The 22,829-nt window shown below is 52.4% G+C and overlaps 1 protein-coding gene across 2 annotated transcripts in view; it reads left to right on the top strand.

The window, feature by feature from the left end:
• YPEL2 (yippee like 2) overlaps window positions 1-8,232 on the top strand; it is a 31,958-nt gene extending 23,726 nt beyond the window's left edge. For both annotated transcript variants that reach the window (XM_066201732.1, XM_066201733.1), the window contains 3 exons: window positions 1,779-1,822; window positions 2,565-2,673; window positions 4,040-8,232. In XM_066201732.1, the coding sequence (XP_066057829.1) occupies window positions 1,779-1,822; window positions 2,565-2,673; window positions 4,040-4,129 (243 nt within the window). In that variant the 3' untranslated portion in view covers window positions 4,130-8,232. The remainder of the gene's footprint in view (window positions 1-1,778; window positions 1,823-2,564; window positions 2,674-4,039) is intronic.
• Window positions 8,233-22,829: the final 14,597 nt, after the last annotated feature.

Raw genomic sequence — 22,829 nt, forward strand, 5'->3', positions numbered from 1 at the left:
CCTGGGAATGGAACAATGTCCAGTGAGCCGATGGGGCTGGGTTTGTTCTTTATTAAAGACAGACCTTTGTGCAGCAGGAACAGAAAATCCTATTTCTGTCCCCATAAAAACTCGGCTCCCATAGTTGCTGTTACTGGCAAAGTCGGTCACTTTGGTGTTTACAGAGAAGTATTTACTGGGAAGGCCTGGATGGTGAGAAGGTTTCATCTGCTTTCGTTTTGCTCTGGCGGCACACACGTTGCTGTGGGATTTTGTGTTTCATCCCTGACCCCTTTCCATGGATCCCAGGCAGTGCCCTCCTGTTTGCTGCAGCCAGGTGTGCCTTGGCCCCTCCTTTCTGGCCAGGGAATCATCCTTTGTGTTCCCACTTTCCCCCCCAGGTCCCTGGGATGGTGCAGGGCGCGTCTGGGGGCTGGTTTGGTGTGGGGTATGACAGAGCTGGAGCGCTGCAGAGGGATTAAAAGAAGCTTCTCTTAACAAATGCAATTACACAAACATGCTTGAGCCCTGTGTCCTATTTAATTCCTCCCCGAGAAAATTCCTCAGGGCACTGCTTTTGTCTGAATCAAAGGGAGATCCCAGTGCCTCAGGCATCCTCCCCGGATCCTCAGTGGCTCTTCTGTGCCCTGGGTGGCAACTAATATTGGCCTTCAGATTCCTCTGAAGAGCGGTTATCCCTCCAGGAGGCAGGAATTGTGCGCCAGGCAGGGATTTTGTGGCTGGCAGAGCCCTTGCTGCCCTGCAGACCTCACAGGCAGCTGGCACTGCTGGCTCTGGCTCCCTGCCCCGGGGCGTTTTTGCCCTCTGAGGTGCCTGTGCTCTATGGAAAGGATCCTTTTGCCTTTGGGGATCTTCCCAAGGAGGCTGTCGGGGCTTTGAGTGCCTTTCTGCGAGGCAGGAGTTGGGCAGGTGCAGGAGGGCACAACCCAGGGAGGGCAGGGAGCCCCCCAGAGATTGTTTTATGTGACCTGAGGTTGTTGTTAACCAAAGAAATGACCCTTGTTAGAGAGCCTGGAGGTAAAACATCAATGTTTCTCTTTTTTCCCCCCCTTATAAGTGTTTTTGGTCCGAAACCAGCTGAGGTTTTGAGAAAGCCACTAAGCATTCCGAGGTTCCTGGTGAGGTGCAAAGTAAAGGATTAACTGGCCCAGAAAAGCTGCTTTTTTGACTTCCCCAGCCCCTGCCCCTCGGTGCGGACGTTCCCTGAGGTGTCCACGAGGTAACCCGTGTACAGACAGCCCAGCTCTTGCTCACAAGCACCGAATGTTGAATTCAGTGTGTGCCTGTCCAAGCGCGTTAAAACCGCAGGTGGCCCTTGGTGACGCCACAGCCATGGCACACTGGGATGTCCCTGATCCCTCCAAAACTCTGCCTTTCCGTGGCGGTGCTCTCGCATCCGGAGGAAACGTGGGGCAGAGAGGATGTGCCTGCATTATCTGGGGTGGTTTGGCTGCTCTGTGGTTCTCCTGCTGGGTTTAGCCCCACTCCCGAAAGCAAATTCACGTGCAGGTGCAGTTTGACAAGAGATTCTGACCAATTTCTGGCAGCCTTCAGGTGAGGCTGAGGAGTGCTGTGAAGTTCATGGACACCAAAAGGGTGCAAAGAGATTTCGTAGGGACGTGAGGGAGAAAACTCAACTCTGGAGCAGCACGTTGGGCCTGTGTGAACACACTGGGAATTCCAGGTGTGTCCTGTGAAAAGGGCAGGTGTTGGAGCTGGAGAACAGTCGCCTCTCTCTTCTCAAGCAGCCAACTGAGCTTTGTTTTCTTGCTTTCCAGTCCTTCCAGGGCAGCCAAGGACGAGCGTACCTCTTCAACTCCGTGTGAGTACCCTGCGTGCTTGTGGTGGATTTAACAAAACCCTTCTGAAAAAGGGGGGAAAAAACCCCCATAATTCCCTTCAAAAAACACCTGCCTGGGACTTGGGAACTTCCCAAAAATGCATGGAGAAAGAGGCAGAAATAGCCCCTGATTCATGTTTGAGTGGTGTTGAGCTTTCAGATAAGCAGCAAGGAAAAGGTGATTTTTTTCGTCATCACAGCTAATGGCTGAGTCATTCTCCTCTCCCAGGATGTAGCTGGACCAAAGAGCCAGAGTTTTATAAATGTGGAGAGCGACGAAATCTAAATATGCGCTTCATAAAAACCAAGTGTGATTTTCCCAGTGGCTGGAAATAGTTTTTGGGGAGGTCACTGCCGCTCCGTCTTTCCAGCAGAACTGCTGATTCCAGTCACATTTCTCAATTTTCCATTTGGGAAAGTAAAAAGTACCATTTTATCAATTTGAGAAGGAAAATCTTTCTCAAATGCCTAATTAGCATGAGTGACTAGAGTGTTATTAATCTCCTGTTCAAAGCTTTCATCAAAGTTTTTTTTAGTTGCGTTAAAAACCCCATTTTTACCTTTTCATTCTGCTCTGGAACTTGCCGAGAGAGGCGCAGCTGGGAAACTCACAACCTCCCGCTCGTGTTTTCAAACACCGCAGTGAAATCCTTGGCAGCTTTATTGGAGCATCTCGATGTGGAGAAAGGCACTAATGGGGAGCGTTCTCTGTGCTTTGTCCCAGAGTGAACGTGGGCTGTGGCCCCGCAGAGGAGCGGGTGTTGTTAACAGGACTGCACGCCGTGGCAGATATTTACTGTGAAAACTGCAAAACCACGCTGGGCTGGAAATATGTGAGTATTTGTGGCCCTGGGCAGCTGTGCTCCAGCTGAGGGAGGGGTGGAAAGATCATTTTGGGATCCTAAAATCCAGGTTTTCATCTGTAACCGTCTGTTTTTCCTCCTGCTTTGTGTGTGTTGCATTTGGAGAATCGGCTTTACTGTAGGTTTGGGGTTTTTTTTTTTACTAAGAATTTACACCTGGTTTTGGTGGGTGCCCCTCAGTGACATTTAACAGAAATGAGGATAATTTCAGTCCTGTGGTTCACACTGTCTTCTTTTTTTTTTTTTTCTATTATTCTGGTAGATGTTATCAGAATAATAGAATGCTCCATTAATTCTGTGTCCTTCCCCCTGGAAATGCTGTTGAACATGAATTCATCTGTTTGCTCTTCCAAAATTCAATTACCTCCCAATAAAATCCAATGTCACATCCTAATTTCTGCTTCTGGAGGCCCACACCATTTTGTCCTAAACGTTTTCACCAGTGTCTGAACAAATCCTAGTTTGTGTCCATGGCCTGTGGACAGAAATACTCTTCACTAAGTCAGGTGAAAATCTAGAAAAAGGAAAGCATCAAAAGTGGAGGAGGTTGGAATCCACGCAGAGGCTCAGGAATATTTGGGATCCCAAAAGTTTCCTGTGTGGTTCCACAGCTGCAGGCAGAGATCTGTTTAGGGTGGGATCCTCTCCTGGGACTCCATTTCCACATTCAGTTCACCGTAATCCATCCCATTCCCAGTGAGAGAAGCACTTCATTCCTAACAAACTTTAATAAATCCCCAAACCACCCTGGACAGAGCTGGATTTTACCACCAGTGATCCCTAAATCCTGGCCCTAGGAGCAGTTGCCATTGGCCAACAGAAACCTGCACGTTCCATGCTGCCAATTCCTTCTTGCCAGCATGTAAAGACAGCCAGGAGCAGGATTTCAGATTCCAGAGGCAGGATTTAGGATTCTAGAGGCAGGATTTCAGAAGCAGGATTTCAGATTCCAGAGGCAGGATTTCAGATTCCAGAGGCTGGATTTAGGATTCTAGGGGCAGGATTTACGATTTCAGAAGGAGAATTCAAGATTCCAGAGGCGGGATTTCAGATTCCAGAGGCTGGATTTAGGATTCTAGGGGCAGGATTTACGATTTCAGAAGGAGAATTCAAGATTCTAGAGGCAGGATTTCAGAAGCAGGATTTCAGATTCCAGAAGCAGGATTTAGGATTTTTTCCCTCACACTTTTCCTGAGAGCCAGCAGGAAGACCTGCAGTTGGCTTTTTCTCTGTGGGCAAGGCTCAGCCCGGCACCAGCCCTCCCAGATCTGCTCCGTGACGTGATTTTCACCCAAACATCCCCTCGATCTCACTCCCCCTCCTCCTCTCATTCCAGGAACACGCTTTTGAAAGCAGCCAGAAGTATAAAGAAGGCAAATACATCATTGAACTAGCTCACATGATCAAGGATAACGGCTGGGATTGAGTGGGGAGAGCCCGGCCCTAGCAGCGTGTAAGAGAATGCCATCCAACCGAACATTATATCCAAGAGTGAGAGAGTGACTGAACGCTTGGTTCCATGCATTTAGAGGCTCTGCAACCCGGGAGCATCTTCACACCCTTCTCCATCTTTATTGGTGACTGGCCTCTAAATTTCTGTCTCTCTGTCTCTTTGCTTTGTATCTGTTTGTGAGTTGACCCTGGCTGCTTCTCTCTCTGTTCTGGCGTTGGCTCAGAGAATGCACCGAATGCCCGACAGCCATTCCACGTGCCCAGTGCTCGATCCAGCCCGACCTGGGCTCTCCTGGCACCTCCCCAGCTGTGGGAGGAAGCCCCCAAGGTTTGGGCAGGAGAAGGTGGCAGACGGGTGGGGGAGTGGGGAACCATCAGGAGGTGACGCTGGGCTTCTCCTCTCAGTCCCGGTTAAGCAAGGCTTGAAACCATCTCCTTGTCTAAATGGACAGAGAAATATCTACTTGTCTAAATGGATAGAGAGATCTCTGCTTGTCTAAAAAAAAGGACAGAGGGATATCTCCTTGTCTGGGAGGACAGAAATTACCTCACGGCTGCGTTTTCTCTCCGAATCCATCGGCGGAGCTTCAGCCCGAGCTGGCTGAGCCCGAGGCAGAACCAGTTCCCCCCCCAGTCTGTGTTTTGTTTGCTGTTTATGAACTCGTTCTTTGAGGGGGCAGGACCTGGAGGCTGGAGAGATTCCCTGCCTCTCCTTTTTCTTGCTGGTTCAGGGTAGGGAGGCCGAACGTCCCAGCAGAGCACGGCCGTGGGGAGGGGCGTCCTCAGGGCTGGACAAACCGAATCCTGACTGCTGAGCCCTTCAGAGACGAGGAGAAAACCACCTCAGGCACAAGGGGGCCGGAGCTGCAGCTTAGAAAATGTGCGGGGGTGAAAAAAGGCACGTGCGAGGCAAGGAAGAGGAAATTGCCTAGAGGAGGATGGGGACAAACAGGGACAGAGGGGACCCCCGGATTTCCTGGCCTCCCCTGAGCACCCCTGGTGGTGTTTTACTGATCTTTCACAAGTGCAAGTAGGAAAATGCTGTTACAGAACCTTCTCCTGGAATCCCAGGCTCCAGTGGGGGAGCCTGGCACAGAAATGGGGCGAGGAGGGAGCCGAGTTCCTGGGGTTGTGTTGCACAGGTGGATATTTCCAGGTGTCCTCCCCAAATGGTTCCCCCTTTTCCCACTCCCAGAAGCCCTTTGCAGGCACGGGGAGAATGGGAAGGAAGAAAAAAAAAGAAATTGAACATCTCCCCACCACCCCTGGAGTGATCTATGCCTCGAGGGGCAGATGTTGGTGTCAAAACTGCAAGGGACGACGAGACGAGTCCATCCCATTTGAATTTCTCCGTGGTGATCCCTGGGCACCTTCCCGAGGTGGATGGTGGGGAAGGGACGTTGTGTGTGAGAGGGGAACTGTGTTAGCCCAGAATAACCACGAGGAGTTTGCTCTGCAGCAGTCCAGCCACTATCTGGTGCACAACCCAGGACTACTGAGCTGAATTTCTCTCTTCCCCGAGTGAGTTTTTCTTTTTGTTGGCAGAAGTCTTTCCAGGAGGTTAATCCACGGGGGGAAATCTTGGTTAATCCAGAAGGAAAGGAGTATTGTGCAGGGGGTGGCGGCTCCTTACGGAGCAGGAGCTTTGGAGCTGCAATCTGTTGTCACTGGCCCCCAGCCCTGGGAGATTGCAGGGGGCTGGGGAAGAGTCACTTGCTGTTCAGTTGGCAGGGAATGTGGATAGAGACCCTCCTTAAGGATCAGGGTGGAATTCAGTGTTGGATCCTTGTGCTGGATCCCAAACCTGGTGAAGCAAAGGTTGTGTTTCTCAAAGCTCTGTTCTTGAGAGCCGTGGGGAAATGAGGTGGAGTTGGCTCCTGCAGGGGATGGAGTTTGTGACCAGCCTGTCCAGAGGTGGCTTCTGCCCTCACCCTTCTGCCCTGGCTGTGTAACAAATTGCTTCAGCTTTTGGTTTGGATTGTCTCTGCTTCCATCAGCCGCGTTCCCGCCGGTGACAAACGCGGTAAAAATCAGAAATCCCACAGCACCTGCTGTCCTGTGTGCTCTGGCACTGACCTGGTGCCCTTTCCCCATCCTTTCATTGACGATCCACGACAGTTTATTGGCTTTTGACTAGTGGGAAGTAATTCCTGTTCTTCAAAGAGCCCTTTAGTCTCCACAGAGCCTTTAAAGGAGCTGGGAGAGGTAAGGGATCATCCCAAATCCTGTGAGGCTGAGAAGAGCACGCAGGGCTCGTGGTTTGATGTTGGTCTTTGGAGTGACTGCTGATCAAAAAGCGATAGGAAAGGCAGGGCTGTGCAGAGAGCTGCTCTGAGAAACCCCGGAGAGCTGCCAGGTGGAAATGCTTTTACCCATTCATCTGGGACACAAAAGGACCATGCCCCAGCAGACCTGGCTGGTTTTTACTGGTCACGGGTGTCGGGCTTTTAATGACAACCAGTCCAAGCTTGAACAGGGCGAGCTCTTCATCTGCTTTTCAGTGGTTTTGTCCTCTCGGTGTCCTGCTGAGAGCCTGGCCTTGAGCCCTGGTGGGAGCCCAGAGCGTGGCTGTGATGTCCTGCACAGGTGGACGAGGAGAAACGGGCTTGTGCAGCTCCTGTGTGTGTCCAGTGAACAGGAGGAGCTTCAGCTGGCTGCTGATTGCCCCGGGGGCTGGCAGGAGTTTGGGGTCTGTGCTGGTGGCTCCCACAGCAGCACAGGGACGGAGTGACACACTCAGAGATAACCAAAGAACTTCCCTGCTGAGCTGAGCCAGGTGGGGCCTTTTCCCAGGAGCTGTGGCCCATGGAAGCTGCGTCCTGAGCACGTGGTGCTGCTTTCCGTGGGCAGCATCCTCGGGAAAACACGGACAGCAGCGAGTTTTCCTGCTTTTTTTGGTGTCCAGCCTGGTGTCTGGGCAGCTGTGAGCACCCTTGAGTTTACATCCCCCCTTCCCCACCCCAAAGCTCAGACTCGAGGAAGTTTGAAATTGTTTTTGTTTTGGTGGATTGTCCGGTGTGAAATCCTGACCCCTGTAAGAAATATTCAGATGATAATATATAGACAAAGCAGAAAGAAAAAAAAAATAACCCCCAGACGTTGTGAAGTATACTTTTGTAAATAATATTTAATTTTTTTTTTAAAGAAATAATATATTTGGTGCTGTTTTCTCAGAGCCCCTCCCTGAGAGCACTTTTTGTTGTTGTCGTTGTTGATGACGATCCTGTTTCCTTCTGTATTTGTTGGAAAATATGTTCAAAGGGAAACAAAAATCAATATTTGCGTTGTCCTCTGAAGTGGATCCGTGTTTCCTGTGGATGTGGCGGGGCAGGGGACTCCCAGCTGGCCGATCTGGTGGCTGAGTTTGGGGCCAGCAGCCCCGGGGGGGGAGTTTGGGGCTGGGAGGGGCTGCAGGAGGGCTCCAGTTCCCCTCTGCCCTCCCCCGAGCCCCCTTGTGCTCCCTCCAGGAATCCCACTGGGGCTCCCACTTGTCCTGGGTTGTGGAATCCAGGCCTGGAATTTTTCTCTTGCACCAGTATTGGCTGGAGCGAAGTAGATCTGGAGCTGCAGGAGTCGGGATTGGGCAGGAGCTGCAGCCTCGGATTCGCTGTTGCTGGGGGCAGCAGGGATGGAGGACGGAGCTTTGAGCTCCATTTTAACCTGAACCATCAATCTTTGGATCCTGGTTTTATTTTTGAGGGGAGGTTTTGTTGTTGTTGTTGTTGTTGTTCTGTTTATTTTTTTTTTTTTAACCAGGCTGCTACATAACAAATTAGAGTAAAAGTTTACCTCTCTTGGCAGTAAAGGTCATTTATTTTGTCCTCCTTTCTGTCTTTAATCTCCCCCCTTCTTCGTTTTTTTTTATTTCATTTGGTCTCTTGTTTATCCCAAAGCGGACCAACAGCACAAACCACTGGACTGGGTTTTGCTGAGCAAGGAGCTGGGCAAGAACTGTCGCAGGTTTTTTAATTCTCTGGGTTTGGTGCGCGAACGAAGCGAACCCTGCGAGATAAAACCTCCTGTTGTCGTGATGATCAAGTGAGAATTTGCTCTGCCCTGTGAGAGTGGGTGAATCATGCATTTCACTGCGCTTCCCTGCCTGGGGAGGAGCTTCCACGTGAAGCACTTTTGGGATGAAGAGGGGACACCGAGCTCAGCTCAGTGGGAAGGAGCTCTTCCCACCACGGGAGAGGCCTCAGTGCTCAGAAACAATCAGGTTAGACAGAGATTTCCTGCAGAAATCCTGGTGGGAAAAAAAGAACAAGCGGAAGAGGGGAAACAAAAATCATCTTGAATTCAGAAAAAACAAACAAACAAATAAATAAAAAATCAACATATTTAAATGCAAGCAGAATGGCATTGTGTAAGGTACAACCACAGATAAGCTGTTCTCATCGTTACAACTGTGTGTATCCTTTGTTTTGTTCTTCCTAAGGAAATGGGAATGCTTTCCCCACTGACAAAACTAAGGACAATATTTCCAATACCAGCCTGTCTATGGATGCTCTTGTGTTTACAAATTGTGTATACTTTTATTTCTTTGATCTTATTTTAAATTTTTTTTTTTTTTGGCATATTCTTTCAGGTCATTTGCTTCAGTCATAAATGCAATTGTTTGTTTTCAAATAATTGGTTTTCACCTTTTCATGTATTTGTACGTTGTATATAGTTCTTCAGTATTAGAGGGAGGCGTATTGTTTGTCATATTTACAATATGTGTTGGTGCTCATTTGAGAAAATAAAATTTTCAAGTACTAAAGCTGCTGGTGCCGGTTTGTGCTTCGCTCTGTGCAAAGCCCTGGAACGCAGAGCTGCTCCCAGGGGATGGGCTCAGCAATTCCTGCTGCCTCCACCTCACATCCCAGCGCAGCCAGGTGGAAGGCAGCGCTTTATTCGGCTTTTTTGGGATGGGCTGATGCAATCCCCGTTCATCCCACTGCCGGAGATGGCAGGGCCCTGTCCCCGTGCCCTGTCCCCGTGCCCTGTCCCCATACCCTGTCCCCGTGCCCTGTCCCCATACCCTGTCCCCATACCCTGTCCCCATGCCCTGTCCCCGTGCCCTGTCCCCGTGCCCTGTCCCCGTACCCTGTCCCCGTGCCCTGTCCCCATACCCTGTCCCTGTCCCCGTGCCCTGTCCCCATACCCTGTCCCCATGCCCTGTCCCCGTGCCCTGTCCCCATACCCTGTCCCCGTGCCCTGTCCCCATACCCTGTCCCCATGCCCTGTCCCCGTGCCCTGTCCCCATACCCTGTCCCCGTGCCCTGTCCCCGTACCCTGTCCCCATACCCTGTCCCCATGCCCTGTCCCCGTGCCCTGTCCCCATACCCTGTCCCCATGCCCTGTCCCCGTGCCCTGTCCCCATACCCTGTCCCCGTGCCCTGTCCCCGTACCCTGTCCCCATACCCTGTCCCCGTGCCCTGTCCCCGTACCCTGTCCCCATACCCTGTCCCCATGCCCTGTCCCCGTACCCTGTCCCCATACCCTGTCCCTGTCCCCGTACCCTGTCCCCATACCCTGTCCCCGTACCCTGTCCCCATACCCTGTCCCCGTGCCCTGTCCCCGTGCCCTGTCCCCATACCCTGTCCCCGTACCCTGTCCCCGTGCCCTGTCCCCATACCCTGTCCCTGTCCCCGTGCCCTGTCCCCATACCCTGTCCCCATACCCTGTCCCCGTGCCCTGTCCCCGTGCCCTGTCCCCGTGCCCTGTCCCCATACCCTGTCCCTGTCCCCATACCCTGTCCCCGTGCCCTGTCCCCGTGCCCTGTCCCCGTGCCCTGTCCCCGTACCCTGTCCCCATACCCTGTCCCCATACCCTGTCCCTGTCCCCATACCCTGTCCCCATGCCCTGTCCCCGTGCCCTGTCCCCATACCCTGTCCCCATGCCCTGTCCCCGTACCCTGTCCCCATACCCTGTCCCCATACCCTGTCCCCATACCCTGTCCCCATACCCTGTCCCCGTGCCCTGTCCCTGTCCCCATACCCTGTCCCCGTGCTGCTGAGCGCCCTCCATCCCCCGGCGCTGGAGAAGGGCCGTAACCCTCTCCGGGCAGCCCGGGGCTGAACTGGGAGTGAGCTCAGGGCGCGGCCGGGGAGCCGAGCTGCGGCCGAGGAGGAGCCGGGGGCTCCTGGGCGGTGGGAGCCCACATCCCATGGCCCGGGCAGGGACAGTCCCTGCAGAGGGGTCAGGGCCGTCTCTCGGTTTCACCAAATCCTTAATTTGCTCTTCCCGGGGGGGACACTCCGGGTGTGTCCCTGAGACACAGCCCCCGCCCTGGGGACAGTGACATGGCCAAAAAGTGACCTTGAGGCCCCAGTGTGTGTGGGGCCGCTGCTGGCGCCGGGCTCGTCCCTACGGCCCCCGGATCGTCCCAAGGTTTTAACGCTGTGTGGTGTGGGCAGTGGGAATCCCTTGGGACGGGGAGGGCACCAGCACATGTGGGAAGGATTCTTATCACCATCACTACTCCGTGCCCTCACCAGCCCGGCTGCAGGGAACATCCCTGCAGGGAAAATCCCAGGAAAAAAAGCGTCCTGCTCAGGATTTCCCACCCCGAGCATCCAAGTGACAACAAGAGGGACAGCTCAAGGCTGGCCCTGAGCAGTGGCCTTGGGAAGAGCCTCCAAATCTCTCTCAGGCCGTTGGGATGGAGGTGCAAAAGCGGCAGAACCGCGGCAGGGAACGACGCCCGGGGCTGGCGGGGAGCGGGACCCGGCGGCTGCGCCTCCCGGGGCCGTTCCCAGGAGGGCCGAGCCGCGCTCCGGGATGCGGGGCAGCGTCTGCCCGGCCGCTTTATTAACCCGCAATTAGAGCAGGGCCGAGCCGAGCGGCGGCTATTAATAGCCCGGCACACAGAGCTGACTCAGGCGGCGGCAGCCGCGGGCTCTGCGGGACGGAGCCGTGGCTGGACGGGTCCCCGCTCCCCGCGAGGTGACAGCGCTGCAGGAGCCACCGTGACCTTCCCCGTGGCTCTAAAGAGCCGAGCTTGGGGCAGCTCCCCTCTCCTCTGCCATCCCACCGGCCACAATGAGGGATTTTTAATTTTTTTTTTTTTTTAAGGATGATCACGAAGCTAAAAATACAGCAGCGCCAGTGGCCTTTAATCCCGCTTCAAGAGCAATCTGACACTCCTGCTCTGCTTCCCGGGCGGCTTTTTGGGACGCAGGGATGCTGCCGGCTGCTGCCCCGTGGGTTCACTCGATCCCTTTCCTCTCGGGGTCCAGGCTCACGGATGCCCCTGGGCCTCCCCCAGCGTCTCCTTTCCCAGCGGGACCCCGGCTCCCACCCGAGCGCGATTTTCTCGCTGACACGGAGGATTTACAGTAGCGCCTTCAGGCTGCCAAACGCGCCGGGGTTATTTTTACCCGGCTCCGGGGCGGGGTATAAATAGAGCCGAGGCCTTTCTCTGTTGCTGACCGAGAAATGTCCCGCACAGAAGCGGGCCAGGCACGCAGGAAATGTCACCTGGAACGCGGTCACCCCTGTCCGGTGCCACCCCTCTGCATGTGACCCCCAAAAGCCACCCAGCCAGGCAGCGTCCTGCTCTGTTTTGGGGAACCTGGGGGTGCTGCGAGCACCAAGTTTGACCAGGAATGGGCATCTTTAATTAAATCTCTCCAGGATTAATTAAATCCCTCCATCTGTCGGGGCACCCCAAGTCTGTAAAGGGGATCAGCCCGGCGAGGGCAGGCACTGGGGCACTCAGGGACAGCAGGGATAGGGGGTGACACGCATCACCAGCTCGACTTCTGTGACAAAAAGAAACCCCAAACCCATGGAGATTTTCCAGCCTGGGCTGTGATTTATGGCTCGGGATCAAGCAGCTGCTCCCGGCGGGGGCTGCCCCGCTCTGGCTCCTGCAGACGGTTTGTTCCCGAGGTATGGAAACTTCTGATGAGGTGAAGTGAAATGCTGGGGGGGAAAAAATTCATAAAATCCCTTCGCAGGGGCCCGACCTCGCCCCGTGGAGCTGTGCCCCTGGGTGAAGGGCTCTGGGAGAGGCTTTGGATGCCTGACAGAAACAGCAAATGCTATAGGAGCGCTTTTATAGAGCTCTGCTTCCTCGGGAAAGCCAGACTGGTGTTTTCTTTTCCACTCGGGCAAGGATTTTCCCATAATTGTGCTATTTTTATGGAGGTTTCAGACAGAAACAGAGGGCCTCTCCCAGCCAAGCCCTGGTGCTGGAGGAGCTGGAGCACTGCAGGGTTCAGCCTCTGACGCAGGTTCCCCATCTTTGCCAAGTCCCTTTGCTGGCAGATGTCTCCCCCTGTGGAAATGGGGGATTTGCTCCATCTCTGCCTCACAGGGATTTTTCTTTTTTGGGTTTTTTTGGGGATTCCTGCCTGGAGATGAACCGTGGCGCAGACGCTGCCTGAACCGGGGGGACGCAGCAGAATCAGGGGCTCAGGCAAAGCTCCCGCTCCTGAGGACACAAAACCAAACACGTCACCAGTCAACATTGACTTCTGACAGACAAGGGGCCCTGGCCTCCCCCAGGGCAGCTCCTCAACGCCCCGATCACTGCTGAGGAGGCCAAGGCAGGGAAACACCAGCAGTGACGGCTGAGAGGCCAGGAGCTGTGCCCAACACCAATGCCTCCCCCATCCCCAGCTTTTGCTGGTTTCTGGATATATTTTTCCTGGGAAGGAGCTTTTTTTGAAGTGCAGTCGCTGCTGGAACTTCGGCTGGGTTTTGCCGCTCGGTCCTGCCGGGTGTGGTGGCAGGTCAGTGGGAAGGAGCCAGGTGGGGGCAGGTTTTATGGGGAGGAAATGAAGCGGCTGAAGGGTTGAGGCTGTGTTACCTTTAATTTGAGGTGGGATTTCTGTCTGGCCGCGGGATTTGAGCTGGTGTTGAGCTGCTGTGGCTCCGTGTGCCCGGTTATGGGGGCAGCAGGAGGAGGCTGTGATGGGGGAACTGTTGAGGCAAGTCCTTTCGCAGTGTTTTGGAGGTGAATTGAATCTTTAGAAGCCTGGTGGGAACGAGCTCCGCCGGGCTGGGAGCTGCCAGCTCCGCTGCCGGCGCCTGGAGCCATTAGCAGGGCACTAATAATGTCCTTTATTAAATCACAGCCACGTCATCAGCTGCACTTGGGGATGTGACTGCTTGCACGTCCCTTCCCAACCTGCCTGCTCCTCTGGGTGCTGTGGGAGTCGATTTATCTCCGTGGGTTTTCAGCACTTCTTTGCTCCAGGGTTCCACCCTGCAGAATGGGGCTGCTTTTTTACTCCGTTCATCCCCAGCTCCTGGTGGCCTCAGATATTCAGGGAGTCTTTTTTGCTCTATTTGCTGTCAGCAGGAGGGGGTCCATAGGCTCCTGGGTGAAATCCCCTGTGCCAAACATGAGTTTCCCCCAAAATACAAATAATTCAGCCCAAACTGGGCTCTTGGGCTCTTTGTACCTGCCTTGGGCCAGGCCAGGCTTTGCTTGGGTTTACTGGAGCTGCTTTTCTGAATCCCCATCACGAGGCAGCTCTGAACGTGTGCGTTCCGTGCCCTAAGTTCTCAATCCAAAACTATTTGGGAGTCAGGCAAGGTTCAAGCCTGAGGAAAGCCCCACCCTTGCTGGAGGTGCTGCCTAACGGGGCCAGGGCTCCTTCTGGATTAGTGGCCCACAAGCGAGAGAAGCTATTTTGAACCCGAGGCTGGGAATGTTTGAGCTAATCCCAGGTGGAAGCTGATTAAGGGCTCGCGGGGGCAGATTTGGAGCAGATCCTGGTGGCACAGCCACGTCCCCTGGCCGCTCTGCCCGGCCAAACCACCCCAATCTCCAGTGAGTGAGAGGAGGTGGAGCTCAGCCCAGCCTTTCCCGAGGTGCTGGACGGGATTTCGTTGCACAAACCTTTGCCAAGGTCTGTGGAGCTTAATCCTGACCTTTGGCAGCTGTCAGGTGCTGGGGAGAGCTCTGTGCTCCTTTCCAGGCTGGTGAGCAAAGGGATCACGGGGGCACCTTCCTGAGCCCTGCAGCTCCATGTTCCCCACACCAGGGAGCTGGCAGTGGCTTCATCCTGTCGTACCCCAGGGAAATATTTACATTTTGCCCCCCATTTTCAGGGGCTTGTAAGTTTTTTTATTTTTCCTGTGGGAGGTTCCCACCCTGGGCCGGGTGAGCTCTGCTCCATGCTCGGAGGGCCCAGAGGGTGCAGGATTGGGGTGGGATCTTGAGCATTCACCTGCACGGACACAGCTGTCCCCAGGGAAGGTGCTGCAGGGCTCGTTCCCATCGCCCCGGGTCTCTCCACGCCACTGTGCCGGGCACGGGGATGTCACATGTGACACCCAGCAGCCACGGGAGGGTGGCACAAACAGCAGATTTTGGGTCAGGTGCCTTCAAGGAGGAGGAAATCTGAAAGGCAGCCACGGGGGATCTTCCCAACAAGCGAAGCCACCACGTGGGAAGAGTCCTGCGGACCAGAGCCGCAGGTTGGACCCTCCTGAATGAAACATTTGGGTTTTATGCACCTCACCCAGCCCAACAGCAGCTCCCTTGTCTGAGACTCACAGAAACACGACCCAGTAAAGAGAGTCCTCGCAGCTCCTGAAACCACAGAGCTTCCTCCACACAAACCCTGGATTCTTCCCCACATCCTGCCCTGGGCAAACCCGGAGCAGGACTGAGAGCGGCGCTCAGCAAACAGCACCAGGTGTAATCACAGCGGCGTTTCCTCTCCAGGAAAATATTGACTTGTCCCTCTGATCACTCCTGGACTGAAAGCACATTTGGAGCAGCTTTTAAGGAATTGCTTACATTTCACTTTCCTTATTTTTTTTTTTTTTTCCCCACGTGGAGCCCCACAGCAGCAGCATTGTGGCAGAGTCTGAGGTGTTTTTAAAGACCCCGTTTCAGGTGTTTATGTGCTGCTGCACATAAATCACACCTCAGACTACGAGCCCTTGTCTGCTCACGGGCCCTCAGTGCTCAAAATATTCCTGAGGCTGAGCCCTTCCTGCAAGGCTTTTGGGGACAAAAGATCCTTTGCTCCTTTAGAGGAGTTACTCCTTCCAGGGATTAATTTTGTTGTCGCTTTGGAAGGTCACAAAGTAACTCATCCCGGTCGCTGTTTTCCTTCCCTTAAAAGTGGTAAATCTTATTTTTCCGAAGTCCAGGCTGCAATCTGGGACCTCTGGTCCCTTTTTCTGCTCTTTCCCACAGTGGGGTACAGGGTTAGAGCACCCCAAAAGTGGCTGCAGGCGGGCACAAAGCCTGGATCCGAGTGTGGAGCTGGGGAAGGACACTCTGGGAGCTGCAGCCACGGGATTTAGGACACATTTCTGGCACCCTGCACTGAACCCTGTGGCCTCCTGCTTGTCGTGTGTCCATTTTCCTTTGGAATGCACCCAAAAGCTGGGGAAGCAGAACTCCAGTCCATGGAGCTGAGCCGTGTCGTCACCATTTGTGTCCGGATTAAAGGGAAATGAAAATTAATCCTCGCAGTCCAGGGAGATCTCTGGGGTTTAGTTTTGTTTTTTTTTTTTTCTTGATCATTCAGTATTTTTAGCAGATGCTTTTTTATTTTTAGTTCCTCGCAGAGGCAGCAGGTACTGGAAATCCCAGCCCTGTCCCAGCAGCCTCGTCATCTGTGCAGGGGAGTGATGGGAGGAAGGATGGTACCAGGGAAAATAAAACTGGCTGGGGTTGGCTCTGCCCCCCAGAGCTCCTCAGAAGGGAGAGAACGAAACCCCACCCAGAAATCAATCGAGTGTGGAGAATGTGAGCCACGCTGTGCTGTGGAACTCCGCTGGGAACGTGCTGCTGGCCGGGGTGAGACCCCCAGAACTCCTGTGGGATCCCCCTGCAAGGAGCCGCCGGCTCTGGCACTGCCGGGCTGGGGTGAATCCCAACAAAACCAGGGAAAAAGGAAATGCAGCAGGCTTTGGATCAGGCCAGGAACAACCATCAACCCTCCCCAAGGAGCAGGAGGTTCAGATAAACCCTTTGCTGCCTCGCAGCATCCTGAGAAGTGGAACAGAGAAATGAGGTTAATATTTAATTAACTTCTCTCCTTGGGATCAGAGCAGCCGGGCACGGTGGCACGGCGGAGCAGATCCCAGCGCCCCCGGGATTTATATTCCATTCCAGAGGGTTGGCGGAGGCAGGAGGTGCACGAGGGGCTGTGCTGGTCTTGGTGGGAGTGGGTGAAGCCACTTTGCAGCAAATACAAATCCCTTCCCAGCACACAAGGGGCCTGCCGTGCCTGGCAGCTGGGTCAGCTGGCTGAAAATAACATGGAAAAACTGTCTGCTGAACCGGGCACAGGCACGGGGCAGTGCAGGGATCTTAATTAAAATTATCACTTCCAGCTGGATTGGGTAAGGAGCCCGGGCACGCAAATTCCCAAATTCCTGATGATTCCACTCTGCGCAGGGCCAGGGACACTCGGGGCCCCTCCCTGCACCCGCGGCTTTGGGGTGGCGTGAAAAATTGATTTCTTGATTAAAGTCTAATGCGTGGTATAATTAAGGAAATCCTCCCGGTTCAGAAAAGTCATTAGGAGATGATTAATTGGGACAAGGCTGGGAGCTGCCTCCTGGCAAGGAGGAGCAGGCGTGTGGCTGCTGCAGCCCCAGGACCCCGGCGCGGCGCGGTCATTGTCACACGCGGGATGGAGCCCGGCCTTCCTTGGAAAAGCCAGCCCGGGAATCTCTGCAAAGCTGAGAGCTCTTGGAGAGTCACTGCTGATGCTCCTTCCAGTAACAGTTTAAAGTCTTGGACTTCAAAACCTTTAATTAAGTGGTCACAGTCAACTGCAGAGGCCAAGGAAGTTCTCCCAGAGCTGATCCATCCCGCTCCGTGCCCATCCTGCACCTTCCCGACACCCATAGCACAGCCCTGAGCAGAACATTTCGCTTTTTCCCTGATTATCTCTCCAGTTCTTGCATTTGTTTCGTTTATGATAAAGACAGCAGAGGCAGCAGCTGCTCCAGGGGGGTTTTTTGCTGCCTTCCAGAGACCGGGGGTTGCTGCAGACACCAGGAGTTCATGCTGGGGGCTGGTGTCTGCATCACAAACCGCTTTTATTCTTGAAACAGTAATTGAATACTAAACGGTAGCTCTGCCAAATAGATTGGGTGAAAAGATCAATTTGCTTTAGATTGAGGAGACGATATTTCACGGCACAAAAACGGAATTATGGAGAATCAGTAACTCAGCCTGTCAGAGTGCACCGGGGGGAGTTATTAGATGTGTCTCAGACGTGTCTGATGAGGCTGAGGGTGAAAATTCTTTTGGTTGAAGGAAAGTTTGGTCACACAGCTGCTTTCGTGATTTGTTTGTAAACACTTCTGCTATGCCTGACACGTAGATGTAAGTCAGTTTAGGCTCAGTGGATGCGTACTGAATGAGGGAGGAAATGTTGTTTTGCAGTTCAGTAGTGAGAGTTTTCTCTTTTTGTTTTCCATTTCCCCCGCCCTCCCCCTTTTTTTTTGAGAGGGGAAGCAAAGTCTGGAGAACTGGACAAATGTCCAATAGGACAGGGGTAGTGAGGTGTCTTTTCTTTACGTCCACACGTGTCCTGCAGGGGAATTAAATCTGCTTTTGCCGTGGACATTTTACAATCCTCGCTCATCTCTCCAGTGGGAGACTCTTTAAAATCATCAGCTTGCTCAGAGCTCCATCCCGCCTGGCCTTGAGCATTTCCAGGGGTGTGGCAGGCACAGTTTTTCTGGGCAACACTTCTCAGCACCCTCACAGGTTCTTACCCCCCCAAAAATCTCTAATGTGAGCAGTTCAAGCACTCCCCTTGTGCCTGTGAGCACGTGGAGGGAGCAGAGCGCACAGCATCGGCTGTCAGGGAGCAAACCTAGTTCAAACACACAGCTCTTACGCTGAAGTCGTTCAATCTTTGGCCAAACTAAAAAGGCAGAGTGAGGAATGTTTTTAACATGCTCAGGAAATCCTCCACGCTGGATGAGATGAGAAGAAGCCATTAGTGAGGATGGACAGGGATTCTTCTCCAAACAAAGGCCGATCCTGAGTAATTGCAATTCTATAAACAGGGCATCACTTCAAAAACTCAACGGCTGCCCCAGCAGCCGGGGAAGCATCAGACCCTGGGGTTTAATGTGAAGGTAGATGGATGGAAAATAATTAGGTGCCTTGCAGTTCCAAGCTTATTTTTTCCAATCCACATTATCTTTGAGCCATTATATATTTAACGGGTTTGCTCTGCACTAATGGGAACGGAATTGCCAAATTCCATCCTCACTCGGGGACCAGCCTTCTCCAGCTTTGTTCTTGGGAGTTAAAGGACGGAAACCAGGCTTTTTTTTTTTTTTTTCCCCTGAATATGCTCACTTTTATTTTTCACAAAGCTAAAAAGCTGCTTGCTTTATGGATTAGATTTTTTTTCTGACATCAAATTGCTGCAAAAAAAAAAAAACCCAGCAAAAATTGTAACAATACAATAGCTAAGACAGAGAGTGAGTGCAGGGTTTTATTAGCTCCCAAGAGCTGAGGAGCATCCAAGGGGGTTTTCAAACATCAGTTAACCCTCAAAACACCATTAACCATGAGTGTTTTGATAATAATTTTACAGGGAGCAAAGAGGTGGGCCAATTTATTCACCAATCCATGAATTTCTGTCTCCAAGTGCCTTCCCAGATTAGCTGTTAGTCACCCTGCAACACATCTCCTTCATTTAATGTGGAGTTATGAATCCCAGCCTTCAATTGAAGGAGCTGGGCCAGCAGTCATCATTTGCTAGTAATGGACTCAAGCTGCAAAATTTGGCTTCAAAGCTCAGAGCTGCGTGGATTTAGGGTTTTAGCTTGCCTGTTATAGAAATGAGAAACAGATGGGATTTGCAGGCCTGGTTCGGACTCCTCGCTTCTCATCAGGTCAGTGTTGTTTAAGTCAAATCAGATTTTCAGCCCAATTCATTCCTGCCTCTGCCTGGTGCACTGATGGCACACAAACTGCCCCCAGGGCTGCAATCCTTAGAACACTGGGTGTGTTCTGGGTATCTTGGAAAAGAAATATTACCCCTGGTTCTGCAAGTGGTGTGGAATTAAAGGCAATTGGGAACATTTGTAGTCGGCGCCAGCCAGGTCCTCAACATGCATTTATATACCAAAGTTCTCATATTTTTAGAAGTTTCGAGCTGAGAACTATGCAATATTTCTTTTTCATCTAATGAGGGTTCAGTGAGACACATGGAGGGGCTGGGTTTGAGATATTCTTAGCCATTTAACACAAACAGAGCGTCTTGCTTCAATTTGTTGTAGACTCCGCTCCTCAGGGCAGAGCTGGCACGATGATTCCTCAGGGATGGTTTCCAAGGGAAATGGTGGCTTCCTCCTCCATCCAAACTGAGTCTGGGTATCTCCCCTTTGGAAGCATCACTTCAGCTGAACAAAGTATTAAATTTCGTCGTGAAAGGACAGGCTCAAAGTGCATTCTGCAGAATGTGATACGAGTATCTCACGGTCCTGTCTGGTTTTTAACCTAAGTACCATTGAAAACAGGCCTGTTCAGCTTCTCGGAGCTTGCGGCGGTGCGGAGCCGTCTGTGGTTTGCTCTTGTGTGCCACTCATCAGGAATTCCTTGGAAAAGAGGATTTCCTGAAAGGCTTTCGCTCCTTCCTGATGACTTGTGGAGATGGTTCTAGCTGGAAGAATGGATTTACAAAAGCGTGGTGCTAAAGACTTGCAGACAGGCCTTGCCTCAAATCACGCCGCGCACCCCAGAGATCGCCAGACTGCGGGCAAAATAAAGAGCTGCTGTTCCCCGGCTGCCTGCTGTTTTTGCCAGGGGTGCGCAGAAGCGGAGGATCTGATAAGAAAACACTTTCATGTTGGTTGGAGTTCAGCGCCAGCCCAGGGGAGGCAAGGGCAGCGCCGGGGGACAGGCAGCCGCGGTGCTGCGAGGGAGGGCGAACAGCTCGGTCTGTAAAGGCTTCCAGCCTAATGTAGGATTAGTGGAAGGAAAATGGACCGCACATTAAAATTCATGAAGGAGTATGATTTAAGATCCATGAATAACAGAGCCACAATTAGGCAGGGCCGGGGATTTGGGTTTGTTTTTGTTGTTTTTCCAGGGCTGGTGGAAGGGGTGAAGTCATTACCAGGACGTGTGTGGCTGCCGCGTGCTCTGCCCTCCTTGCTGGATGCTGTGGGCACGCTGAGCTGATGATACCGAAAGGACAAACACGGGGACAGGAGGAAATGGGAGAGGCTGTAGATTCCCAGATAAAATAGGAGGGGGATTTTGCGGTCTGACAGGCTGTGTCCTTGTCCCTGGGTCTCGAAGCTGTCTCTGGTAAGAAGTTTTAGTACTTTTTTAGATCCCTCAAGTCTGGGGGATGTGGCACTTGGGTATCTGTCACTCCGGACACCCTCTGTGACTCCTGAAGCCTTGGTCAACTCATTCGATCTCCTGGAGCTCAGCCCTCCCCTCCAAAACGAGCTGACCCAGAGGGGTGTAAGGGATGAGTTCATTCCTGGGAGGTGTGACAGCATGTGTGGTAAAGAGAGTTCAAACCTGCTTTTTTATCCTTAATTGAGCTGCATGAACTTCAGGTCCTTCCAAACAAGGCTGTGCAAGGAAATCCCAGGTGAGCCTGGGCCTACAGGACGTGGTGAGGACCATGGGAAGGGGAGGAAGGCAACCCCTCGCCTCATCAACCTCCAGTTTTTTGTTACCCAGTGCAGGAGAGATCAAGGAGATCTGGCGTTTCCTAATGACTTACCACGAGAAAAGCTCATGCCAGGGGTTAATTCTTCATCCTTCGTTCCCCTCCACGAGGACAGAGGCTGGAAGTCAGCTGCTGTTATTCCGTGGTCTTAATATAGAACAAAAGAGTAGTATTTTGTCCTAGATTTAACAGCTGGAGAAATAAAACTACTTTGGGTGGCAGGAGATGCTGTCATGTGCGAGAGGGCATTTCCAGGGTAGTTTAGGATATCTGCTCATTCTACTGTCACAGAAACATATTTAAATCACAGCCAGGGTGCACTCTAATGGGAACGTAGGGCCTAAGTGAATTATTGATTGTTTTGCACATTTTATAAGGAAGACAGAAGAGGAAGGATGTCTAATATCCAGAAATAGATTAGAAGCCTCCCATGGGTTGTAACAGAAGTGCAAGGGTGAGAAGGTCTTAAAATAGCCAACAGCTGTCACTGCTGCAGGTACAAAAGGCCTCGAATCAGTGGAGTACTTCAGGTGGGGATCCAGGGAGATGCATCTGCTCCATGCCTCCTGGATTTTTTTCCCTGCTTGCTCTCAGTGTATGTGCTAAGTGCCCATAAGCTGCCTTCCTCCATCTCTTTAGGTAAGCGTGGGAAGAAAATGTTCCAATTTAACACGAAAATCTCAGCCACCATTTAGAGATTTAGGTATTCTCCAATCTGCCCTACCCCAGTCTCCAGGGAGACTGTTCCCATGCCATTCTGCATTTATATTTCTGCACAGATAATTTCACTGATCCAAGGGCTGCTTGGAGGATTGCTGGGGGAGCTTTTTTTAAACCACAGACACGGTGTAGTGGCTTTGTACGCGCGTCACTGAATTGTTTCCAACATTCAGCTCCTCACCTGTCTGGATGGCGTGTGAGGGCTGACAGACAGATGGAGGGACAGCCCGTGCTCTGTGTGAGAATGCAAACAGCTGAGCCAAAGCTTAATCCTCCCCCCAGCCCCTGACCTTTTTATTCAGGCTTGCACCTGGCAGCAGCAGCAATCATTCATGGATGTGGCCTCGGAAACAGCTGCAGATCTGACACTGGAGTTAAATTTAAAAAGGGTGGTGCAGGCGTACGTGTGAGGGGGGTAAATCAACAAAATCACTTCCTAGAGCAACTTTAAAGAGAAAACGGGGCTTTAAGAATATCAGTCGAAGCCTGCAGTGAGTATGCCAGGTCTCTTCTGCTGAGTACAATGATGTTTGTGCAGAAACGCTTGCAGAACTGGGGCACGGAGACCTGAGTGTGTGGCTGTGACTCACTGCAGGTCCAGACCATGAGCAGACACGGCTCCAGAGCAGCTGGGAAGGGGAATGGGATCAGCTGGGAAGGGAATGGGATCAGCCTCAGGGTGAGCTGGGCAGGGTTGTGTGCCCAGCAAGGGGATGAGCAGCTGTTTGAGGCAGTTCTGTCACCCTTTGTCCCGTAGCTCGGTCAGACCTGGCCGAGGAGCTTCTCAGTTGAGATGGGCTCTCAGCAGAGAGCTGCAAATCCCTTTCCAGCACAAAAATATTTTATTCCACCAGAGCAATTCCCAGCTTGGATCTGGCTGGGCACTGCCCACCTGCAGAACAAACCAAGCTAAACCAGTGCAGATTGCTGCCAGTGCTGTATTTCCTGCAGCCTTTTTTTAGCAGAAACATGGGAGCGCCGTTAGGAACAACCTGGCTGTCCTGGCAGAAGGCTGCACCGTAGGAATTGTTGTTTTCCATGGAGCTAAACACAAGGCAAATATATTCATTGTAGGGGAGAAAGGCTAAATGTCTGATTCTGTCTTCAAAAAGAAGGCATTTTTAACAAGCGGAGCGAGATTTGCAATAAAGCTCGTCAATTTGTAAATGTTTGGTAGCAAGGCACTGTAAGACAGCAGATGGAGGTGTGAAAGGGGTTTGGGTTCTTTCCTGTCTAACACCTCCTTTCTCCAGCACTCTTCCTCTGTTTTAAGAATAACACTTCTTCAATAATGACTCACAGCCAGTCCCACAAAAATCCTGCCTGTCA

This window comes from Chamaea fasciata, unplaced genomic scaffold, assembly GCF_029207755.1.
Source record: "Chamaea fasciata isolate MVZ Bird 193981 ecotype frontalis unplaced genomic scaffold, bChaFas1.0.hap1 SCAF_21, whole genome shotgun sequence".
Classification (NCBI taxonomy): Eukaryota; Metazoa; Chordata; class Aves; order Passeriformes; family Sylviidae; genus Chamaea; species Chamaea fasciata.